The sequence below is a fragment of the Chiloscyllium punctatum genome, chromosome 33, assembly GCF_047496795.1.
Source record: "Chiloscyllium punctatum isolate Juve2018m chromosome 33, sChiPun1.3, whole genome shotgun sequence".
In the NCBI taxonomy this organism is placed as follows: Eukaryota; Metazoa; Chordata; class Chondrichthyes; order Orectolobiformes; family Hemiscylliidae; genus Chiloscyllium; species Chiloscyllium punctatum.
This window is the reverse complement of record NC_092771.1, coordinates 7,179,345-7,201,983: the sequence shown is the minus strand read 5'-3', so window position 1 is coordinate 7,201,983 and position 22,639 is coordinate 7,179,345. Positions and strand designations below refer to the sequence as shown.

General features: G+C 39.0%; 1 protein-coding gene across 6 annotated transcripts in view; it reads right to left on the bottom strand.

Moving 5' to 3' along the window:
• The window catches only part of myo9aa (myosin IXAa), a 365,642-nt gene that overhangs the window by 113,071 nt on the left and 229,932 nt on the right, over positions 1-22,639 (bottom strand). For all 6 annotated transcript variants that reach the window (XM_072552871.1, XM_072552873.1, XM_072552876.1 and 3 more), the window contains 5 exons: positions 22,155-22,276; positions 16,090-16,231; positions 14,174-14,369; positions 5,441-5,560; positions 2,817-2,892 (listed from right to left, as the gene is read on the bottom strand). In XM_072552871.1, the coding sequence (XP_072408972.1) occupies positions 2,817-2,892; positions 5,441-5,560; positions 14,174-14,369; positions 16,090-16,231; positions 22,155-22,276 (656 nt within the window). The remainder of the gene's footprint in view (positions 1-2,816; positions 2,893-5,440; positions 5,561-14,173; positions 14,370-16,089; positions 16,232-22,154; positions 22,277-22,639) is intronic.

The window sequence follows — 22,639 nt, the reverse complement described above, 5'->3', positions numbered from 1 at the left end:
ACATGCTCACACATACACTCCCACACACAGCCTCTCACAGACATACAGCCCTTTATACTCTCACGCACACAAATACATTTACACATATACTCACAGACAATCATTACCCCCCCCACACACACCCTCATGCATGCATGCGCACACACACACACATTTATGGGGTAAATTTATACTTGCAGAATTACATTTTATTTTGCTCAAAAACTGCATGAATCCATATAAGATTCTGTAAATCCTTTCTTTAGATTAGAATCAGTTTGAACATTGGGGCACTGACAGCCTCACAGAGGGCACCTCACACCTTCAATGCATTAACTGGACCAACATGGCACCTATTGTTAAAGTTCACTTGAGAATGTAACTTTAAAAAAGGTCTGGGATTTACATAAGAAAGAACTGAAACCAGTGTGGTCATTCTAAAAGACGAGAGACTTAACAAACAAACCATTCTTTTTCAACATATAATTTCAATTACATCACACTGTAAACTCTTGCTATAAATTCTGTGTGCTACAATCTTATATTCCATAACCACCTGATAAAGGAGCAGTGCTCCAAAAGCCAGTGCTTCCAAATAAACCTGTTGAACTATAACCTAGTGTTGTGCGATTTTTAATTTTGCACATCAGTCCAACACCGGCAAATCCAAATCATGGCCTCCAAATCTGATTGACTTCAGTTTTTCCAGGGCTCCTTGGCACAATACACAGTTGATGCTGGCTTGATGCCAACGACAGTCACTCTTATCTAACTTCAGAATCTAAGTTCGTATATAAATGCAGTTTTAGAGAATTTGGGTGAAGACAGCATGAAACTTGGTTGATGTCTCTGAGTCAGACAGACAACTGACACTCTACACAGGGTCACACAAGAATGGCTACTGTGATCCCAAGATCCACTACAAGCCAGAACACTGATGGATAAGGTTTGGGCATATATGTGAAGGTATAGTGTCCTACAGTTACAATGAACAAAAAGAGCAAGCATTCTAAGCAGCAGACAAAAGATTGTGGGTTTTGAAAGAGATTACCAGTAAAAACTAACATGCTGTTAAGTCGAGTAGACTGTGTAAATATTGAAGTTAGAGCAGCCAGAAAATCTGAAGGTTGAGCCAAACCAATGGCCTGGTTTGGCTGTCAAAGTCAAAACTTAACTAGAGCCAATTAAAAGTTTTAAATCATATTTAAAAAAGCTACATAAAAAACCTCAAGAGAAAACTATGTACTCTTAAAATGCAGAAGTGCAGATGCAGCTGCTGCAATATACACAATCTGGTTAGAAATAACAACCTGGATAGAAGTGCAAGACAAAGTTTCTAACAATTGAAATACAACAACCTTTGAGGAAACTTGAGCTTTCATAGTTGCCAACTATTCTTTTAGGAGAAAGTAAGGACTGCAGATGATGGAGATCAGAGCTGAAGATGTGTTGCTGGAAAAGCGCAGCAGGTCAGGCAGCTTCCTGAAGAAGGGCTCATGCCTGAAACATCGATTCTCCTTCTCCTTGGATGCTGCCAGACCTGCTGCGCTTTTCCAGCAACACATTTTCAGCTCCAACTATTCTTTCCCAACCCTGGCTTGGAAATCATGTCCAAAGATTTGCTGTGGCCACAATTAAACTCACCGGTTCACAAATGCATTCCTGTATATCCTTCAAATAGATGTATTATGCATTAATTGCTGTAGAATGTAGACCAAACCAAATAGATTGAGACTAAGATTGATATCAATAATTTCCAACAACTTTAAGCTCCACCTCTGAAGCATTAAGAAACTCCAAACAGATTGCTATGTTAATGCATCCTAAATCTTAATCTTGCTTCAGAAAATGTAGGCTTTGCTGGAGTATGGTGTTGAGACACTGGGTATTCCTGATACCTTTGACAGATAACCAATGTTTGCTTATGAGTTGCAAAGCAGCGAAGATTGACAGGTTACCTGACTACTGGAGACAAAAATGCCGAGCAATTCTGTGCACAAAGTGTTCTACACTTCTTATTATCAGTAATGGGATCGCAGCCAGGCATGGTAGTATCTGGCTGATTTCCCCACTACTCCCTCTATTTCCAGGTATATGGAAGGAATGAGGCAGGATTGAGATGGATGAAAGATGACATTTGCCAAATCTAATCCTCTCAACAAGGATTAGATTTGGCAAATGTCATCTTTCATCCAGATATAAATCTGGTGCTAAGGGACTAGTATCCCCCATATTGTAAAAGGGCATGAGACAGAATTCAAAATTCAAATGACTTAGTCTCGGTGTGATGCAGTATCCTAAAAACTCACCAAGCGAAGAATGTTAATGCTAGTCACCGTCACTGTCAGCAACAAGTATTCCCAGATCAGATACAGTAAAAGTTACATGTTAGAACTGTTCACATTTCACATTAGACCTTTACAACTGGCAAAAGAGGGGATAGACTTTAATCTGGATAACAGAGCAGAGGGGCCAGCATCCAACCCATCACCAACAACTCATTTTGGGAGCAAAATTATTCTGATTCTGTCACTTCTGTCCCCTACTACTACCTTGATACAATTTTATTGTTTAAGCTAACCTGATGATTCGCACTTTTAGTTTAGCTCTCTCATCAGTTTACTTGCATCAAGTTGAAACATCATATTTTAAAATTTTGCATTCCAGGAGCATACTTCATTAGGATATACCCACATTATTCTAAAAATGTTCTAAAACTTAGAATCAGTATCTCACATGAAGCAACAAGCATCTAAAAGAGATACCCAAACAACTTGCACTTGTTATCATTAAAAATAAAATAATACTATATTTAGCCAAAAAAGTCAAGTACTTACCGTGTTGATTTGTCATTGATGGTGTTTGTCCCTTGCAAGTTAGATAATGGTGTCCTGGGGCTTTTCCTCGTAATACCTATCACAGCAAAATAAGTGCTAAAATGATAACTGATCGAACAGAAACTAACAGCAGAAGCAAAGCATGCATGCATTGCACCATGCTGCAGACAGTTTTAGCAGGGCAACCTGAAATATTCCTACAGAACTTCTGCAGGTGTCATGTACAATCACTCCACACAAGACAATGGCCATGACCACAACATGGTGGAATAAGAGATGATGTCAAAAACAAAGCTGAAAATAGATGTCAAATCACGCCCTGATATTTGAAATAATTGTTAGCATTTGTTGAATAATAAGCCTGTCCATTACAATAATTATTCCACTTAAGAGTTAATCACAGCAATACTTTTCCATAATTCATACTTAACCTACAGAATGCACAAGCCAAATGCAGGAAGCTGAACAAGCATTACAAATACATTAGAAAAAGATAAATGTGGTTATAAGACCAGAAGCAAACTGATCAACAAAAATATTTAGGCTGCATCACCGATTCACCATTTATCAACTGTACTCAGAGAAATGAAAGCTGAGTGAACACAAGGAGGCTAATCTATTTATATCTTCTGTCTATTTCACCTCAAATTAAAGTTTCTCACAGGCCCCCTACAAATTCAACGTGGAACAGCTAGCATAAAGGACAATTCACAAAGGATTGGGTGCTACCCCTCAACTGTGTTAAATTTGAACAGTTAATGTGTGTAATTAACCAATATCAAAACATTTTTATGAACACAAATAGCTCATTGCATTTGGCCAAGAATTCTGGTTATCAATTGAACAAAATCTTTCACCATATAATCCTTACTTAAACATCTTGAAATTTTGTGTTTGAAGAAGAAATGTTTTAGAATCATTCACACTCAAACACTGGAGGTAGCTGAACATGGCTATCCGGCTTAGTGAAATCCAAGCTAATGCTCTTTGGACCAACTTCAAAAGAAACTGGCCTATAGTTAAAGGGAAAAAAGGTATCAAATCAGAGGCAGAGGCAATTTCTTCCTCCTAGTGAACATATGGCCATCCCAGCCCATGATGAATACATGCCTATCCTTTCCAATAATTAACACGCCAATCTCTTCCCAGTTGTAAGGAAAAAGGCTTTCATTTGCCGTGAAGTATAACTTGAGCAAAGTATGTGGATAACATTACCATCTGAGCTGGGAAATTTATTTTAATTTTATGGATCCCTGGATCTATACAAATGGAATATATTTGGAGTTATCAAAACAGACAATGTGCAGCTTCCAAACACAACAGTACCTATGGAGTTATATTTATTTTAGTTCTTAGAAACCTTGACTGCACTTGAAGACTTAAAACTTTACCTTCTGATTGTGATATCATACTCTATGTTGCGCAGCATTCTCACATTCAAGGTTTTTGACCAGACTGAACCTAAGTTTTAAAACAGGATCTTGAACAAAATTGATATTTTATGATTTCTGTCTTTTATGTGTCATAAGGATTTTCATCAAAATTTAATCAAAGGAATTCAACCTAAAGCCTTGATCTTACAAATATGGCAAAGCAGCACCCTCTGGACATTCTCTAATCAATTTGTTCCGAGATGTTATTATACACCTTAAGAGCAGACAGGAGTTGAACATGAATTACCTGGCTCAGAGTAGGAACAGGACCACTGCACTACAATAGTCTTAGCAGCAGTCTGACTTGCAAACTAACCAATCTAGAACACACATCTGCTTAAAACACAAATATAACTGAAGGAAAGGATGTTAAGTCTCCAAAATGACAAATAATCACATCACAGCCATAATTTTCCCAATTAATAATTTCAATTTCATATTCAAGTCATCAGGTGATTTGAAATTGGTGCTATCTGGCTAGAATTGAAAGGATCAGTTGAAATTATTAGTCTTCAAACAGAGAGATCGGCTTAGAATATGCAGGTTTAGTGTTAGTAACCACACAGAAAGAGGAGCAGGAAAATGGATACGGAAGACATTGAGACCAACACCATTCACTCTATAGCAAAACCAAACAACTGTGGGATGTGTACTCTCACTATTTTTACAAATCCAGGACAAAGAAATTGAAAATAATCAGTAATGGGATTTTGAAGTTTATATATTTGGAAGATTCATTGAAAAATTCTTGTAAAGAAGTCACAACTGTTTCTCATTTAATCCTCTGCAAGTTGTTCAGAACACATAAGAAACTTGGAATATTTATGCACAGCTTCTCTTTTAAAAACATAATATGCGTTCTTTATTAAATTATGTGGTTTAGAAGCCACAAACATCCCAGAATCCTTTGGTGTTGTTTGGCTTCAAGTCAGTGGTCTTCATTACCCACTGTGAACAGCTGGCGTGGCCACAAATACGTGGTTGGATCATTTTCAAAATCAATCTGGCATACTGCTCTCATGCCCTCAGATTGGCAAATCTTAAAATGTTAACCTCAGCTTGCCGGCAATACCAGTAACTTTTTTTAAAAAATGAATGAAGACCACCAGCACTGAGTGAATGCTCTTGGATTCCCAGTTCTAATGGGTTAAGTGAAAAGTTTAAGAAACATTGCTGGACTTGGAGCCTTACTGTACTTCTCCTCCTTGCACCTCTGGAGAATCTCTAAACTCCTCTGATGAACTGGGTGATGCAGAAAGCTAAAACTATCGACACTTTTCAAAACCGGAAATGGAACAGCATCACCAGGCCCTTGAGAAGCAAAATAAAAACAAAAGAAAAAGTAAAAGATACAAGATAGAAATATTCATAAAAGACAGGAATTTAAAAGACTGAGAAACCTCTACAAGAGGCCAAATATCACAATTGTAGTCAGGTACATTTAATCATTTATATCTATTTTATTACTGGAAAAGAGATTTTTTCCTTCCTAATTTAGTGATAATAAATTAAATCTCCAGTGAATTTGATTATGGATATTTATTAAAGAAACTCAGCATTAATCAAAATACTGTCAACAGTGAAATACATGAGACTTTTTCTTTAAAGTCATGGAACTTAATAAACACAAATAGTACACTTTCTGAAAGTTTCATCCTTTTTAGATTAATAGGCTCTTAATAAATCAGGCCACGACATGGAGTTCTCAAAATTACAGCAGCATTTGCTCTGAGAAGATCTAAAAGAAATAAAAAGATTTTAAATTATAAAACTGAATTATTACTGATGCAAGTTTTATCTATTGATCCAGTTGTCATCACCACCAGTAAGTTTCACATCTAGGTAAGACAAGCTTAAACAGAGATGGCAGATCAGGAAAGTAAACAGAATCTGAGGTATCTAGCCAAAACAGCAGTGCATATGTGGTTATCAGCTGAGGATAGGATTAAGCTGAAATATGACAACTCTCACAGCTGAAGAGTCCAATAAAATTCATCAACTGGGTTTGCACATGTGAAATAGCTACTCAGCAAGGTTACAGTGGCCGCTAGCACCTTTGGAATTGTATTTCTAAATACAAATCAGCTTCTTCAGGAGACAGGTAGGAAGGCAGGCAATATAATGAAAACTTAATAGGAATGGCTTTTTCTCATACCCAAAAAAACTATTACAGAATTAAATGCATACATTTCATACTAAGGCACTTTTATTTTCTTCAAAAAGCTTCAAATGATCATATGGCCACTCAAAGAAAAGTAAGCAAATACATCCGTTTTCACAAGGATATTTTATTTTGTTGATCTTCAGCACAAAGAAGGGAGAAGAAACAGAGGTCATACTACAAGAGTGGAAGATATATAGAGGAGCATTCTAATTCTCTAGCAAGATTAGACCTAGGTAGAGCAAGACTGCACTAAGCAGTGAATTCAGAGTGGAGGCCAGCTGCTACAGCATGATGATGCATCATTCTATAAAAGTAGGACATTTCCCTGGATCTAGAAGGGCAGAAGTGCACTGATTAAAGTGAGAATAAGCAAACCAAAGCTTATATAAAATTAGCATAAACATTAAACTGCTCACAAACTGTAATTTACACAAATAGGTCAATCTCAGATTGTAAAAATCCCAAAAATGGGCAGATGATACATTCAAAAATATCACTACATAGGAACCTCGATTATCTGAATATTGGATTATCCAAAGGAGATCTTGAGGTCCCGATAGAAACATTACACCAAATAGCTGTTTCAACCCTGATTGCATCTTTTGTTTACAGGTACAATGACTAAAAACGAACTTGCCTCACTGAGATGCTGCCGAGAACCGTCTGGACAGTACAGGCACCGTCTCTAAATGACTGACCTCTCGCTCTCTCTCTCCCTCTCCCACACTTTCCCTGGAGTTCTACACAGGGGTGTGCTCTCAACCCTCCATCCCAGATAATCTCTCCAACATTATCCTGTACAGGGCAGAGGTGGAACCTATCACAAAGTTGCAGTAAAAAGGTCTGTCTTTGTGCGTGCACTATTTGGAGACTTATCCTACAAAGGAAGCAGCAGACTTACTGTTGATGTTGGGTTGGGATATCGGGGCAGCATGGACGGGCTGGACCGAAGGGTCTGTTTCCATGCTGTACATCTCTATGGCTCTGTGACTCTACAGTCCAGCTGCCGGGGTGGGGAGGGTTGGATGACAGGTGGTGGGGTGGGCGCAGACAGGGTTAAGGGCGGGCAGGGGGGTCACGTGCTGTGTGCTGCTGCCTAATCTCCTGAACTGGGAGCAGACCTAACTGAAAACTCCGAGCCCCAGAGGAAGTCAATTAACAGAATAATCAATTATCCGAACGAAATAGTGCCCGCTTGTCTCGTTCGGATAATCAAGGTTCTTCTGTAAATGAATCTAGACCTATAAAATTAATTTAAGCAATGTAAATTCAAATATTTTGCCACTAGATGGAGTTTAATGTTTGTGGGATTAGAACATATATTAAGTAGGTTCCGGAACAAAATAGCTAAAAGTTTAATGCACCATAAGACATGCATCACCTAGTATATGGAAGTCAATCAGTATAATATAAACTTCGTATACCTGCCTTTGTGTTCTCACAAAGTGTATTTTCTGATGGTTTCCTTGTGAAGTAACATAATGAGGTAGTCTAAGTATTATTCTCTCCTGCGCAAACCTACTGTTATTTGGGCATATGACTTTTGGTCGTGCAAATCCTAAAACACACAATGTTCCGCTCAAGTACCAAAACATTTCATTAAATTCCTGAAGCAGTAGAATGCCAAACTTTAGCATTAAGCCGAACAGTTGAACAAATCATTGCCATTGTTTGGCAGCAAAGTACATATTTCTCAAAGCTACTACAGTGAGAGGATTACACTTTATAAATTTAAATGATCTATGGCAGTCAACATACCTATACTCAGTAAATCACTGACTGATTCAATGGCACTTAAGTTTCTAAGTCATATACCGCTTAACACAAAGAAGAACAGCAGACAAGAAGTCGTCACTCCAATCGCTCCTTCTTCAGCTCGTAAAACTATCAATTCAATTAAATCTTTCTCTGCATTTAAATATAGTCCCTAACATCTAGCCTTGTATGGATACATGTAAATTTTTCGAAATCATAATTCTTTTTATGAAGTAGATTGGTTATACACACAGAATGCCTGTTTAGTCAGTAACAAATTCTCCCACGAACAATTGCATAGATGCCCAGATGACACTGAGCCATATAGATAAATCAGACAGACAATCTGGGTTAGAGACAAGAAAAGTAATGCTGTGATCCATACTGGAAAATACATGCACTACCATCTAAATAAGACAAGACCAGCTGAAACTGTTAGTCCTTTCCTCTTTCTCCAGAATAGTTTTCCAACAGTTATTATTTGTTATGCAGTCATAGAGTCATACAACAGGAAACAGACTCTTCAGTCCAACCATAATTCCAAACTAAATTACTCTCACCTACCTGCACTTGGCCCATATCCCTCCAAACATTTCTTATTCCTATTCTTATCCAAATGTTTCTTTAAATGTCATAACTGTACCCGCATAAACCACTTCCTCTGCAAGTTCATTCCACACAGAACCATTGTGTTTAAAACAAACCCCTCCCTTTTTCAAATCTTTCTCCACTCACCTTAAAAAATATGCCCCCTAGTTTTGAAATCCTCCAACCTAGGGAAAAGATACCTGCCATTCACTTTATTTACACTGCTCATGATTTTAGAATCCTCCATAAGATCACCCTTCAACCTCCTACACTCCAATCTCTCTTTCTAACTCAAACCCTCCATTCCAAACAACTTCTTGGTAAATCTCACCAGAACCTTCTCTAGCTTGACAGTATCGTTCCTATAACAGGGCTACTAGAACTGGATATAATACTCCAAAACAGGCCTCACCAACATGCTGTAAACCTCACCATAACATCCCAACTCCTATACTCAAATGTCTGGGCAATGAAGGAAAAAATGTTAAATGCCTTCTTAACCACCCTATCTATATGTGATGCAAACTTCAAAGAATTATGTACCTGAACTCAGAGGTCCCTCTGTTCTACAACACTACCTAAGGCCCTACCATTAATGGTATAAGTCCTGATCTTGTTTATTTTACCAAAATGCAATACCTCGCATGTATCCAAATTAAACTCCAGCTGCCACTCTTCAGCCCATTGATCCAATTGTTCAAGATCTCTTTGTAATCTTAAATAATCTTTATTGTTCACTATACCACTAATCTTGGTGTCATCCACAAACTTATTAACCATGCTTTCTATATTCTTATCTAAATCATTTATATAAATGACAAACAAAAGTGGACCCAACACTGATCCCTGTGGAACTTCGCTAGTCACAGGATTCCAATCCGAAAATAACCCTTCACCATCACTCTGTCTCCTGTCGTTAATTCAATTGCGTATCCAGTTGGCAAGCTCACCTGGAATCCCACGCAATCTAACCTTACTAATTAGTCCACCACACAGAATCTTGTCAAAGGATTTACTAAAGTTCAAATAATGTCGACTACTCTGTCCTCAAGAAACTCGATCAGGTTTGAGAGACATGATCTCTCTCGCACAAAACCATGCTATCCCTAAGCTTTCTTTGCCTCTCCAAATGTATATAAATTCTTTCTTTCAGAATCACTTCCAACAACTTACCCAACACCCAAGTCTGATTCACAGATCTACAGCTTCTCCTTACATGCCTTCCTAAACAAGGCACACTATTAGTCACTCTCTAATATCTGGCACATCACCCATAGTTACAGATGGTGCAAATATATCTGCAAGGGTCCCAGCAATTACCTCCCTAACTTTCCATAACATCCTGGGATACACTAGATTAGGTCCTGCAGATTTATCCACTTTTATGTTTTCTAAGATTTCCAGTACTCCCTCCTCTGTTGCGTGAACTGCTTCCAAAACATCAATACTTTTTTCTCAGTGTTCTCTAGCCTCCATTTCCTTTTCCACAGTAAAAATTAACACAAAATATTAATTTAACATCTCACCTCTCCTGAGTATCAACACAAGATAACTTCTTTGATCAGTAAGGGGCCCTACTTTCTCTTGCATTGTTCTCTTGCCCTTAATGTACTTTTAGAATCTCTTTGGATTATCCTTAACCTTATTTGCCAAGGCGATCTCATGTCCCTTATTTGCCTTCCTGATCTCTCCTTGAAGAATGCGCCTACACTCTTCATACAGTCAAGAGATACTTTTGAACTTGTTGGTTCTTTTGAATAAGTATCTACATCTAGTATGTGATTCTTTTTTAGTCTTGACTTGAACCTTAATATCTTTATTCATCCACGGTTCTCTAATCCTACCAGCTTTACTTTTCACTCTCACAGGAACATGATTATTCTGAACTTGCGTTATCACACATTGAAAGCCTCCCACTTAAGAACAATCTACTCCAATCAACTTTTGAAAATCCTTGTCTCATACCATTAAAATTTGCCAATAAATTTGTTCGTAAGTGGCCACTAAAATGAAGTACCTGATGTATCACTGACACAAGGTCCATAGATTAGAGGAAAGGAGAAAATGGACTGATGGAAAGTGAAGAACGATGACAATTCTTCCTTCAAAAACATCCCCATTCCAATAAAAGAGGTTTCAAGGGGACCGGGGGAAAAATGCATAACCACTGGATTTAAGCATTGGAAGTTAAAGTTAACTGTAAGTGACTAAACAGTTAGCTTTTAATCTAACATGTCAGATGGGTTGCCCATTTTAAGGGTCATTACTTGCTAAAAAAAAAGTTCTAATTGAAAACTAATGTTACATCTGTCAATATCTGCAGTATCAAACTCTTTACAGAAGACAGGATGAGTGGCAGTCTGCATAATTGCTGAACATTCCCAAAGGATAGATTTGCATGCATCCTTTGAACTGCCTTTTTACCCAGTGGATGATGAGAATGTTGCCATAAATAAATCATCTGATGCAAGAACTTCAGAGACATAACTCCATAGTTAGAGTTATACCTTGCATACTTTGGCACGTTACAAAAATTCAATTAATATACAATAGTTTTGAGAACTGAGACATTTAAGGGAGCTTTTATGTCAAGCTTGATTGTAGCAGTACAGAAAAAAAAACTAACATCTGCACTACATACTGAAAAACATTCTAAGTCCTGACAGTGAGAAACTACACTAAGAAACAGATTTACTGTGCCTTAATTCAGGATGTGAAAGGAAGTTCAAGTGTGCCATTCATCAAGTGGGCTGAATAATCTATTTCTGTTACATGTATTCCAGGTAATCCTTTGTAAAAAACAGTCTTTTTCTTTTTCTAGTCAGATGTTGAAAGACTTATTGCACATTTCTGGCTTTTATTTTAGATTTGCAGCATTTATTATGTTTCTTAGCTTTACAAAGTATTGTGATTCGGCCTCTTTCAACATTCCACTGCCTGGAATCTAAAGCTAAATCATATTAAAAGACTAGTTACAATTTAATTGGTACGCTTGCATTACACAGCCCATTAAAAAAAATGCTTATATGACAATGCTATACGCATTGCAATTTGAATGAAATAAGACTGTCCAGGTCTAAAGGAATATAAAGAAATTGGGGCCAAAAACATGCACATCATTCGGAATAGATTATAGTTAATACTATCCAAATTCTATCAGAATGTTTCAACAAATTTGCTTTGTTCACTTGTGGGATATGGGCATTGACAGCTGGTCAGCATTAATTGCCTGTCCCTAGTTGCCCTTGAGAAAATGGTGGCGACCTGCATTCTTGAACCGCTACAATCCATGTCCGATTGGTAGACCTACATGCCCTTGAGGGGGGAGTTCCAGGATTCTGATGCAGTGACAGCGAAGTCAGGATAATGAATAGCTTGGAGGGGAATTTGCAAGATGTCATGTTCCCAAGTATCTGCTCTCCTTGTCTCTCTAGATGGAAGCGGTCATGGGTTTAAAAGGTGCTGTCTAAGGATCTTTTGTTGAATCTCTGCAGGGCATCTTGTAGATAGTGGTGAAGGGAGTGGACGCTTGTGGGTATGGGTGGGTATAGGGAGGGCTGAATTCTGTATAGGCAATGGTCTATTGGTACAAATGCTAGACTATAAAACCAGAAACTCAGCTAATGTTTTGGGGACCTGGGTTCAAATCCTACCATGCCATGTGATGGAATTTGGATTCAGTGCAGAATCTGGAATTAGGGGTCTATTGATGACGATGAAACCATTGTCGATTATCGGAAAAACCCATCTGGTTCACTAATATTCTTTAGAGAGGATATCGTTGTCTGGGCTAGCTTACAGCAATCTGACGGATTCTAGACTGCCCTTTGGGTAATTAGGGATAGGCAATTAATTCTGGCCTCACCAGAGACACCCACAGCCAGTGAGCGAATGTTTTAAAAAAAACTGTCCCGTCACTTCTGCCGTGTCTGTCCTGCCAGTGGAGTAGGACATGTTTAGGAACGGTGGTGTCTGAGGCAGTATCTGTAAAGTGTGATTCTGTGATTATGTCAAGCTCTAGATTGACTCGCATGTGAGCTAGCTCTCCCAATTTTAGTGGATAGTAGGGAGGTCCTTGCAGGGTAGACGAGGGATGTTTTTGCAATTGACGTTTCTGGTGCCTAAGTCAATGTCAGGTAGTCTGTCTGGTATCATTTCTTAGTTGAGACTGTGTGGCAATTGATACAAATGAGTGGCTCATCAGGCCATCTCAGAGGCTGTTGAGAGTCAAACATATTGCTGTGGTTCGGCAGACAGACCAGGTAAGGATCAGTCAAAAAAATGTGGCACTGGAAAAGAACAGCAGGATAGGCAGTATCCGAGAAGCAGCAGAATCAATGTTTTGGGCATAAGCGTTTCATCAGGAAGGTGAGGGAGAAGGAGGCTGAGAGATAAATAGGAGGATGGAATTGGGGCTAGGGAGAAGATAGTTGGGAAGGTGATATGTGAATGCAGGTGTGGGGTAATGGTGATAAGTCAGTAGGGAGGATGGAGTGGATGGGTGAGAAGGAGGATTTTCAGGTAGGACAATGCCAGGTTGGAAGTTTGATCTGAGATAAGGTGGAGAAAGGGAATTCTAAACTAGTCAAGTTGATGTTGATGCCATATGGTTGAAGGGTCCCTAGGCGGAAGGTGAGGCATTCTTCCTCAAGTTGTTGGGTGGCTAGGATTTGGCGGTGGCGGTGGCTCAAGACTTGTATGCCCTTGGCAGAGTGGGAGAGGGAGTTTAAGAGGTTGGCCACAGGGTGGTGGGATTGTTTGGTGCGTGTGTCCCAGGCAAGGATGGCAGATTTCCTTCCCTGAAGTACATTAGTGAATCACATAGGTTTTTCCGGCAACCAATGATTTCACAATCATCAGTAATTCTTAATTCCAGACTTTTTTTATATATAAGAAATACAAATTCCACCAGCTGCTGGTTGGTTGAATTTTGAATGTTAGTTGAATTTCTGGATTAATGGTCCAGCGATATTACCACAATGCAGAACAGTGGCTCAGTGGCTAGCACTGCTGCCTCACAGCACCATGGATTCTGGTTCGATTCCAGTCTTAAGTGACTGTACATGTGGACTTCGCACATTCTCCCCGTCTCATGGATTTCCTCCTGGTGCTCCAGTTTCCTCCCACAGTCCAAAGATGTGCAGGTTAGGTGAATTGGCCATGCTAAACTGCCCATAGTATCCAGTGATGTGAAGGCTAGGTGGATTGGTCATGGGAAATGCAGGATTACAGGGAAAGGGTAGAGGGGTGGTTCTGTGTGGGATGGTCATTAGAGCGTCACTGTGGACTCGATGGGCAAATTGCCTGCTTCCACACATAGGAACTCTAGGATTCCATGTAGGGATTCTATGACTAGACCATTTTCTTAAACTATACCCAACGAGTGAATGCATGAAATTACCCACACTTTCCCTTACCAGGTTTCTTCACAACATAGCATTTTCCAGCCTCTCGGAAAGCCACCGCTGCTCGGAAGTAGGACCTCAGTATTGACCAGCGGAAGACAGCTACTGGGTCAATGCCAATCAGACTGCTGATGAAGGCGTTCTTACTGCTTTTCAAAAGTGCTACAATGTCGGGACGCATGTGGTCAGTATTCTTTTCTCGAAAATCCTACAACACACATAAAAGAAATAATGATTGATCTCATTTTTTATTTGCATAACTTATTGTTTATCTGCACTTGTTGTGGGACCGTTCAGAGAGTTGGGAATTTGGTTTGCAGACGTTTCGTTCCCTTTCTAGGTGACATCCTCAGTGCTGTGGAGCCTCCTGAGGAGCACGGCTTTACTGTTAGTTGGAATTTATTTGCCCACTGCTTCCGGTTGCTCATTGCAGTGGTTGGTATATTGGGTCTAGGTCAATGTGTTTATTGTTGGGGTATTTTTGTAATAATTAAAAGAACAGAATCAAGAGCACACACCAAATTATCAACATCATGCTCACAGGGATCAAATTTATGAGAGAGGAGGAAATTAACAATCAATTCCCATTCCTGGATGTGATGGTAGAACGAACACAGAACAGGGAATGCACAAAAGTTGACAGAAAAGCTACACACAGACAAGATTCCACTACTCAAACACAGAGAAACTGCATTCGGACTCTGTTCAAAACAGCTGCAAAACACTGCAGCACTCCTGACCTGTGAAGAGAAGAAAAGCACCTCTAAAAAGTCTTTGCCAAGAAAGGATAGGGATTCTATGAAACTGCAACCAGCACCCAAGCTAGAAATCTTTACACAAAACTTGGAACTATTCTTTTCTCATTGAAGGTAATTTCCACTACTTCCATCACCCTTCTCTCCATTGACTGAGAGAAACCAACTCATTTGGATATACAACTCCACAAGGACATCCTCCAATTTACTATTTTTCGGGGATTGTAGAAAGAGGACACCACCATCATTCAATTATAGCTCTTAAAAGTTTCAATTGATGCCCAGACTCAATAGCTTTTTGGGAAAGGAGAAGTTTCCACTACGTTACAAGTGATGCCCCATGAAATCACTGTGAATGGTCTAACTTTAACTTTTAAACGTTATAACCCATGATGTACAAGAAGAAATAAATTTATTCACATTAGCAGCAACAATTCCACAGTACCCATCAAAACCATTAATCATCTTAAACACATCAATTTGATATGCCTTTAATCATCTATAGTAAAGGGATGCAAGCATAGATCAGTACAATCTGTCCTCATAATTTAATCCCTTTAGCCCCTATATCGTTCTGGTGAATGTATGTTTCCATTGATCCAAAGCCATCGTATACTTTTGGAGGTGTGGTGTCCAGAGCAGAGGGTTAACTTCAGAAGATCTCTAGCCAGAAAGTATTAATTTATCATACACAGTATGATAAAGCACTACGTCATGGAAAGCATGACATGAAGTTTGACTGATACTATATCAAGACATAATATCAAGACATAAGTCTCAATAAGGGCAACCGGATTATGATCAGGAGCTGCAATGTGCTTATTTGTCTCTCCTTAATCATGGGGCATCACAGCTTTCCAGATGATATTTGTCAACTCTGTACAGACTGGGGACTGAATCATGACTTCTCCCTGACTAAGATGCTAGAAGTCGGAGTTGATAGATGTGAAGCTGGAAGAGCTCAAAACCCCTTAAGATGCTGTCTGACCTGCTCTGTTCTTCTATCTTCACATCTATCAGTCATGACTTTTCCCTGCTCTGGATGTTAGATGCACTGCATAAAGTACACTCTTTGGCTCAAGCACTCCACTATTCAGAAGGTCGATACCCCCTCCAATTTCTATTCAGTACTCTTCTAGGGCAATGGATGACAATTATTTACACAGTACAGACCTTCATTTGGTACTTGACTTTCCCTGCATAGTGCTTTACTATAAAAGCTTGCTCCATCACCGCTGGGAACTCGATATAATTGTTCCCTTCATACTGCCGCTTGAATTTGTCCAACAGCGTCTGATTTGTTGCCTGTGGAAAACTGAATTGAAAGGAAAATAATTACATATAAAACCTCAGCTGAGTGATTCTTATCTGCACAGAAACATCAGGGATCTAGTTAACCGAGTGGGGCCACAGCTTTCATGAACCATCTCCTTTTACTGAAGATGGAACTTTGTTGTACAGGCTTCACCTTTGGCTTGTACTGAGTTAACTGATCTCATCTGGAGTGGGACTGTTTTCAGGAATAGTACCCCTAGATTATAAAAGGGAAAAGGAATGGATTTCAAAAAAGAAAGAACTAATTTAATGGTCTAGCTCAGTTGGCAGCACTCAAATAGAATTAGGTCACACATCAAAATCCCCACTTCAGGACTGGATCACCTAACTGACATTGCTAGAATGACCATGATAGCAAGAAATGATCTTGGATAATGATGATGTAGAACCAATATGAGTGTTGTACGACTACACTAGTGGGAGTAGTCTAAAGAGCTGCCCATCCCCAAAACAGGACAGAATAAACCACGAAATACTGAGGGCTTAAAGAAAAAGTCAGTTGACTAATCCTGAATGACTGTCATCTTCATGCAGATTTGGAAAATCAACTTTGCAAAAATAACAAGTAGAATTTATTCGGGACAGTTTTCTGGGTCAATATATCATGGATCCAACCAGGGATCACGCGATTTTGGCTCTGGCAATGTATAATGAGGAAGGTTTAATAAGTAAGAAACTCCCTCGAGAAAAGTGACCACAGCACAGTGAAATTTAGCATTTAGTTTGAGAGCGAGAAACTTGGTTGAAAATACCTGTGCTAAACAAAGGATAATTTCGCAGGGATGAGGTCTGAGATGCCTTGAGTGGAATGGGAAAGGAGTATAGTAGAAAAGATGATTGAGGAACAAAGGCAGATATTTCAGAAATTATTTCATGACTCAGTGTAAATATAGCCCAGTGAGGAAGACAGGATTCTAGGAAAGGAGTTTCTAGGAAGGAAATAAACCAACTTTGATTAACTAAGGACATTAAAGACGGCTTCAAACGTAAAGAAAAAAAACATACAATGTGACAAACATTATTGGTAAACCAGAAGATTAGGAAAGGTTTAAAAGCAAAAGATGACCAAAAAAAATGAAGGAGTAAATACTAGCAAACAAGATAAAAATGGACACTAGGAGCTTCTTTAAATACATGAAAAGGAAATGAGGGGCCAAAGTGTACAAAGGTCACCTAGGAGAACAAGGCTGGGGAAGCAACAACGGAGAAATGGGAAATGAATAGGATAAGTACCCTAAAGGATGCAGTAGCAGACCATTTAGAAATATATAATAAAATCAAGATGACTCTGCATGGCTTCATGAAGGGGCAATCACACATGACAAGTTTACTAGAATTCTTTGAGGAAGCAAAAAGCAAGATAGATGAAGGAGAACCAAAGGACATAACATATTTAGATTTCCAAAAGGTCTTCCACAAGGTACTACATATAAATTTATTTCATGTTTGAAGTTGTATATTAGCATGGATAAAACATTTGTTAACTTATAGAGGATAGAGAGTTGAGATAAAAGGATGCATTTTCAGCATAGCAAAATGTAACTTGTGGAGTCCAACAGGGATCACTGCCGGATGCACAATTATTTATAATATATATTAATGCCTTGGGTGAGGGTTTAATACGCTATCGCTAAGCTTGTCAATGATGATATGAAAATGGATGAGAAGGCAAATGATAGGGACAATACAAAGAATCTAGTGGGATATAAACAGGTTGCATGAGTGGACAACAATTTGGCAGAAAGAACACAATGTAGGAAAACATGAGATTATATACAGGAAGAATAGAAGAGCTGAATATTAATTAAATAGGAACAAGTGTACAACAGAGAGATTTGAGGTCTACATGCATAAAACACAAAGTTAGAATAAAAGTTCAGTAGGTAAGAGGGAAGGCAATTGAAACATTGGCCTTTATTTCAAAGGGAATGGAGTATAAAAATATGGTAGCCTTGCTAAAACTATACAAGGCAATAATTAGACCACAATCCAGAGATGATTCATTACATTGATCCCAGGTATGGAGGAATTCTTTTATTGAGGACAGGTTGAGTAGATTAGGCTTAAAAGAATGGGAGCTGACTTTATTGAAATATATGATTCTTATGACAAAATAGATTCCGAGGTTGTTTCCCTTTCTGGCAGAATCTAGGACTGTGAGCATAATTTCAGAGTAAGAGGGTGTCAATTTAATATAGAAATGAGGTGTATTTTAGTCAATTTGTGGAATTCTTCATTGTACAGTGTATCATGGCTAGGTTATTAAGCATATTTAAGGCCAAGATGGACAGATTTTTAATCAGTAATGGAAAAAGGCAGGAACACCAAGTTGAGAATTATCAGATCAGTTATGATTTCATTGAATGGCAGAGCATTTGAAGGGCCAAATGGCCTACTTCTGTTGCTACATCCATTCGTTTATGGTCTTACTCAGATTTGGTAATTCTTTCCATGACATTAAGTATCATTGGCAGGACAAACTCAATGGGCCAAATGGCTTCTTCTGTAATTTATGATTAAATCAATTTTTTGTGGGAAATGGCTGTGCATGAATCAGATGCCACATTTGTCATATTAAAGTATTATTGTTTTCAAATAAATAATTGATTAATTGTGAAGAACTTTCAAACACTTCTGAGATATGGTAAGGTATACGGATGACACTTCCTTTAAAAGCACCAGATTCGGTACAAGAACAGAAAATGTTCGTGAGAATACGGAGCTTGAATGGAAGACTCTCAACTACACCTTTAACCTATATTTATGTTTCCAGGTGCGCGCTCTCAGAATTTCAGCAATTCTACATTTTTATAATTTTCTGAAGTAATGATATTTTTCATAAGATAATCAAGTCTGGAAGATATTCTAGCAATATTGGTTGTCCCAAGGGTTGGGTTTATTGTTCACTGACAATATAGGTCACAGCCAAATCATGTTGGTCTCAGCCATGAGGTTTCATACTTAAGTAACATGATCCAGGATCTTTTAGCAATCTCAAACCAATCGCTCACCATCTCCTGGACAGGGACACTGGTGATAACAGTCATAACCCTGTCCACTTGAACATCTATTTGATCCTGTGGGCCAATGAGTCAGAGGTCCATCTTGGAGCAGGCAAATGCTACCAACCAGCAATACAGATATACATTATTTACAGCTATTATAGATTATGTTACTGTTATGAAAATTCAATTTTGTTTTCATCAGGGATTACATGTCAGTCACATTCTGGTTCCAATTTGTGCTTGATTTACACAAAATAAAATAAAACCTCAGATTAAATTGTACCGCACTGACCAGGCTATCCTATTTGATACTCTATGTGAATAAGAAGCTGTAATTATCAGGTTAAAAGTAAATTACTGTGGATGCTGGAATCTGAAACCAAAAAAGAGAAAATGGTGGAAAATCTCAGCAAGTCTGGCAGCATCTGTAAGGAGAGAAAAGAGCTGACATTTCGAGTCTAACTGACCCTTTGTTAAAGCTGTTGTTACTCCTTTACAAACTATCTGTTCTACAGAATAACAGGGAGCAGTGAGAGCCTCAATCTTTGCAAATATCCATCATGGATATCAGAAAAATGATTGTTTATTGGACAGATTCAAAAACAACCAAAATGATTTATCCAAACTATTGGCAACATCCCTTTGCCCCCATATATCTAAGTCTTATTGATTTCCAACCATATTACCCAGGATTAACTAGTTATCGATACCAATATAGCAAAGAAAAACAAAATGAAATGTAAGCTAATTCCCATCCTGCATTAGAGTCTTCTGGCTGCTTTTACATCAAATCAGTTTTAATTTAATTTAATTTAAATGCTAGGACAACAGTTCATTGCACTCATATCTACTATGTCCAATTCCCTTATCCTGAAAGTGGCCTCAAATGACTCTTCTTCCATACCATGTAATGGATGCTCCTAATTCATCAGGAATTGCACCAGTATTCACCTTAGCGCTGCACAATGCTCCTTTTGAATGCAACCTAAGCTTGGAGGGAATAATCTGTGATCTGTGCAGAGTAACTTTTATGATTCATATGGACAAACTAGTGAAATTTCAAATATTCCAACCCACCAGTTAAGACCGCTGAAATTCCAGAGTCAACACTGTCCAAAAAGAATTACATGTTAAAAATGGACAATGTCAAATAGAAAGTGAGGACTGCAGATGTTGGGCAGTCAGAGTCGAGAAGAATTGTGAAAATCTGTGCTGACATCTCCCCCACACCTCTGTCCAAGGGCCCAAAGGATCTTTTCACATCTGACAGCTTTTCCTGCACATCGCCCCACCTCATTTACAGTGTCCGTTGCTCTCGATGTGATCTCCTCTACATCGGGGAGACAGGACGCCAAATCGCGGAGCATTTCTGGGAACATCTCTGGGACACACACCAAACAGCCCCACTGCCCTGTGACTGAACACTTCAACTCCCCCTCCCATTCCACCAAGGACATGCAAGTCCTGGGCCTCTCCCATGGCCAAAATCAAGCCACTCAACAACTGGAAGAAGAACACCTCATCTTCTGCCTCGGGACCCTTCGACCACACGGCATCAACGTTGACTTCACTAGTTTCCAATTCTGACCTCCACCACCTCATCCCAGATCCAACCCAGCATCACCCTCTTCATCCCACTTGTCAATCTTCCTTCCCACCTATCCACTCCACCCTCCGTATCGACCTAGCACAAATCACCCCTCACCTGCATCCACCTATCGCCTTCCCAGCTACCTGCCTCCCCCGCCCAGTTCCACCCTCATCCTCCTATTTATCTCTCAGCTCCCTTCTCCACCACCCCACGCCACCTTCCAGATGAAGGGTTTATGCCCGAAACGTCGATTTTACTGCTCCTCGAATGCTGCCTGACCTGTTGTGCTTTTCCACATTTTAAAATGTAAAATAGAAGGTTGGTTTAAAAAACATTCACCAGCTCATGATGTTTGCGATCAGTTTGAAACAAGAAGTAAAAGAAACAATAATTCTGGTAGGCTTAAATTAAAATAATTATATGTTAATTAACTCACCTCACCGAGAATTATATAAAGTCACTTAATAATAAACATGTATAACTTAGCTATGTGCCAATTGTGAAGGAAAATTAGCATATTAAAAGATTCACAAAGTCAGGAACAATACTGAAATTAACCTACACAGTTAAGAAAAACACTTTGCTTTTGAGGCAGCCACAGTTATTGTTTAAAAGCTGAGGAATAACCTTTTAGGAATGAAATCAGGAGAAATTTCTTCACCCACAGGACAGTGAACCCATGGAATTCACTACCAAAGGACAAGGAAGATATAGCTCTTCTGGCTAAAGGTGTTAAGGGATATGGGGCAGAGCGTGAGATTATGCTATTGAGCTCAATGATCAGCCATGATCATATTGAATGGTGGAGCAGGCTTGAGGAGTTGAATGGCCCACTCCTGCTCGTACCTTCTATGTTTCTATTCCAACCATGGAACAGTCCACTTTTGTTCAAAAACCCACTGCCAGCCTCCAGACTATTTGGCTGTTGGCCCATTTCTAGTCCTCCTTGATGCTATTATCAGGAAGTAATTGTAAGGTATTCCAACTAAGGGTCTGAGTAGCATCAAAAGTTAGAACAATAAAGGTTTAATCGCTGAGTTCTTAAGATTATGGGCTTGAAACTGTTTCAACATATTAGACGGCAACCATTAAAAGGTCATGCTTGAAATCACAGTCAGGTATAATGCACAAACAAAACTCTCCTAAATTATTTGCCTTACTGTTTTAGCACATTAACCAGTTAATTTAAACAAGTGACCATTCCCCTTTATATGATGAACACAGGAATTTGACACTGTTCTACCCATATTTCAAACTCACTCACTATTGACTATAGTGCATTACATCAGGTTATTCTGAATACTCACTTGCACTCCTCATCCAATAGATGCAGTAAGCCTGTGGGTTTCTTGCTGATGAGATTAATACAGCCACTGTTGTCTGTATAATCTATATTGTGCCAACTGATACCTTCTGACCTGTACTCCTCCTGTAGGGCAAAAATTTAAAGTTAAAGAAAGCACAAAATCAGCAATATAAAGGAAACTACAAGGACCTTACTGATCTAGCAAAATGCAGATGAGGAATATATCTACATATTTCTTGCCCTCTTTTCCTTGGACGATGTATTTAGAATCGTCCAAATCTCCCAGACAGAAAAAGGCCACTCAGCTCATCGAATCTGTGCTGGTCAAAAACAACCACCTAACTATTCTAAACCCATTTTCTGGCACTTGGCCCATAGCCTTGTATGCCTTAGCATCAGGAGGGCACATCCAAATACATGGTAAGTGTTGCTCTTAAAGATTTCAGATTCCCACCACCATCTGTGGTGTTTCTTCTTGTCTGCGCT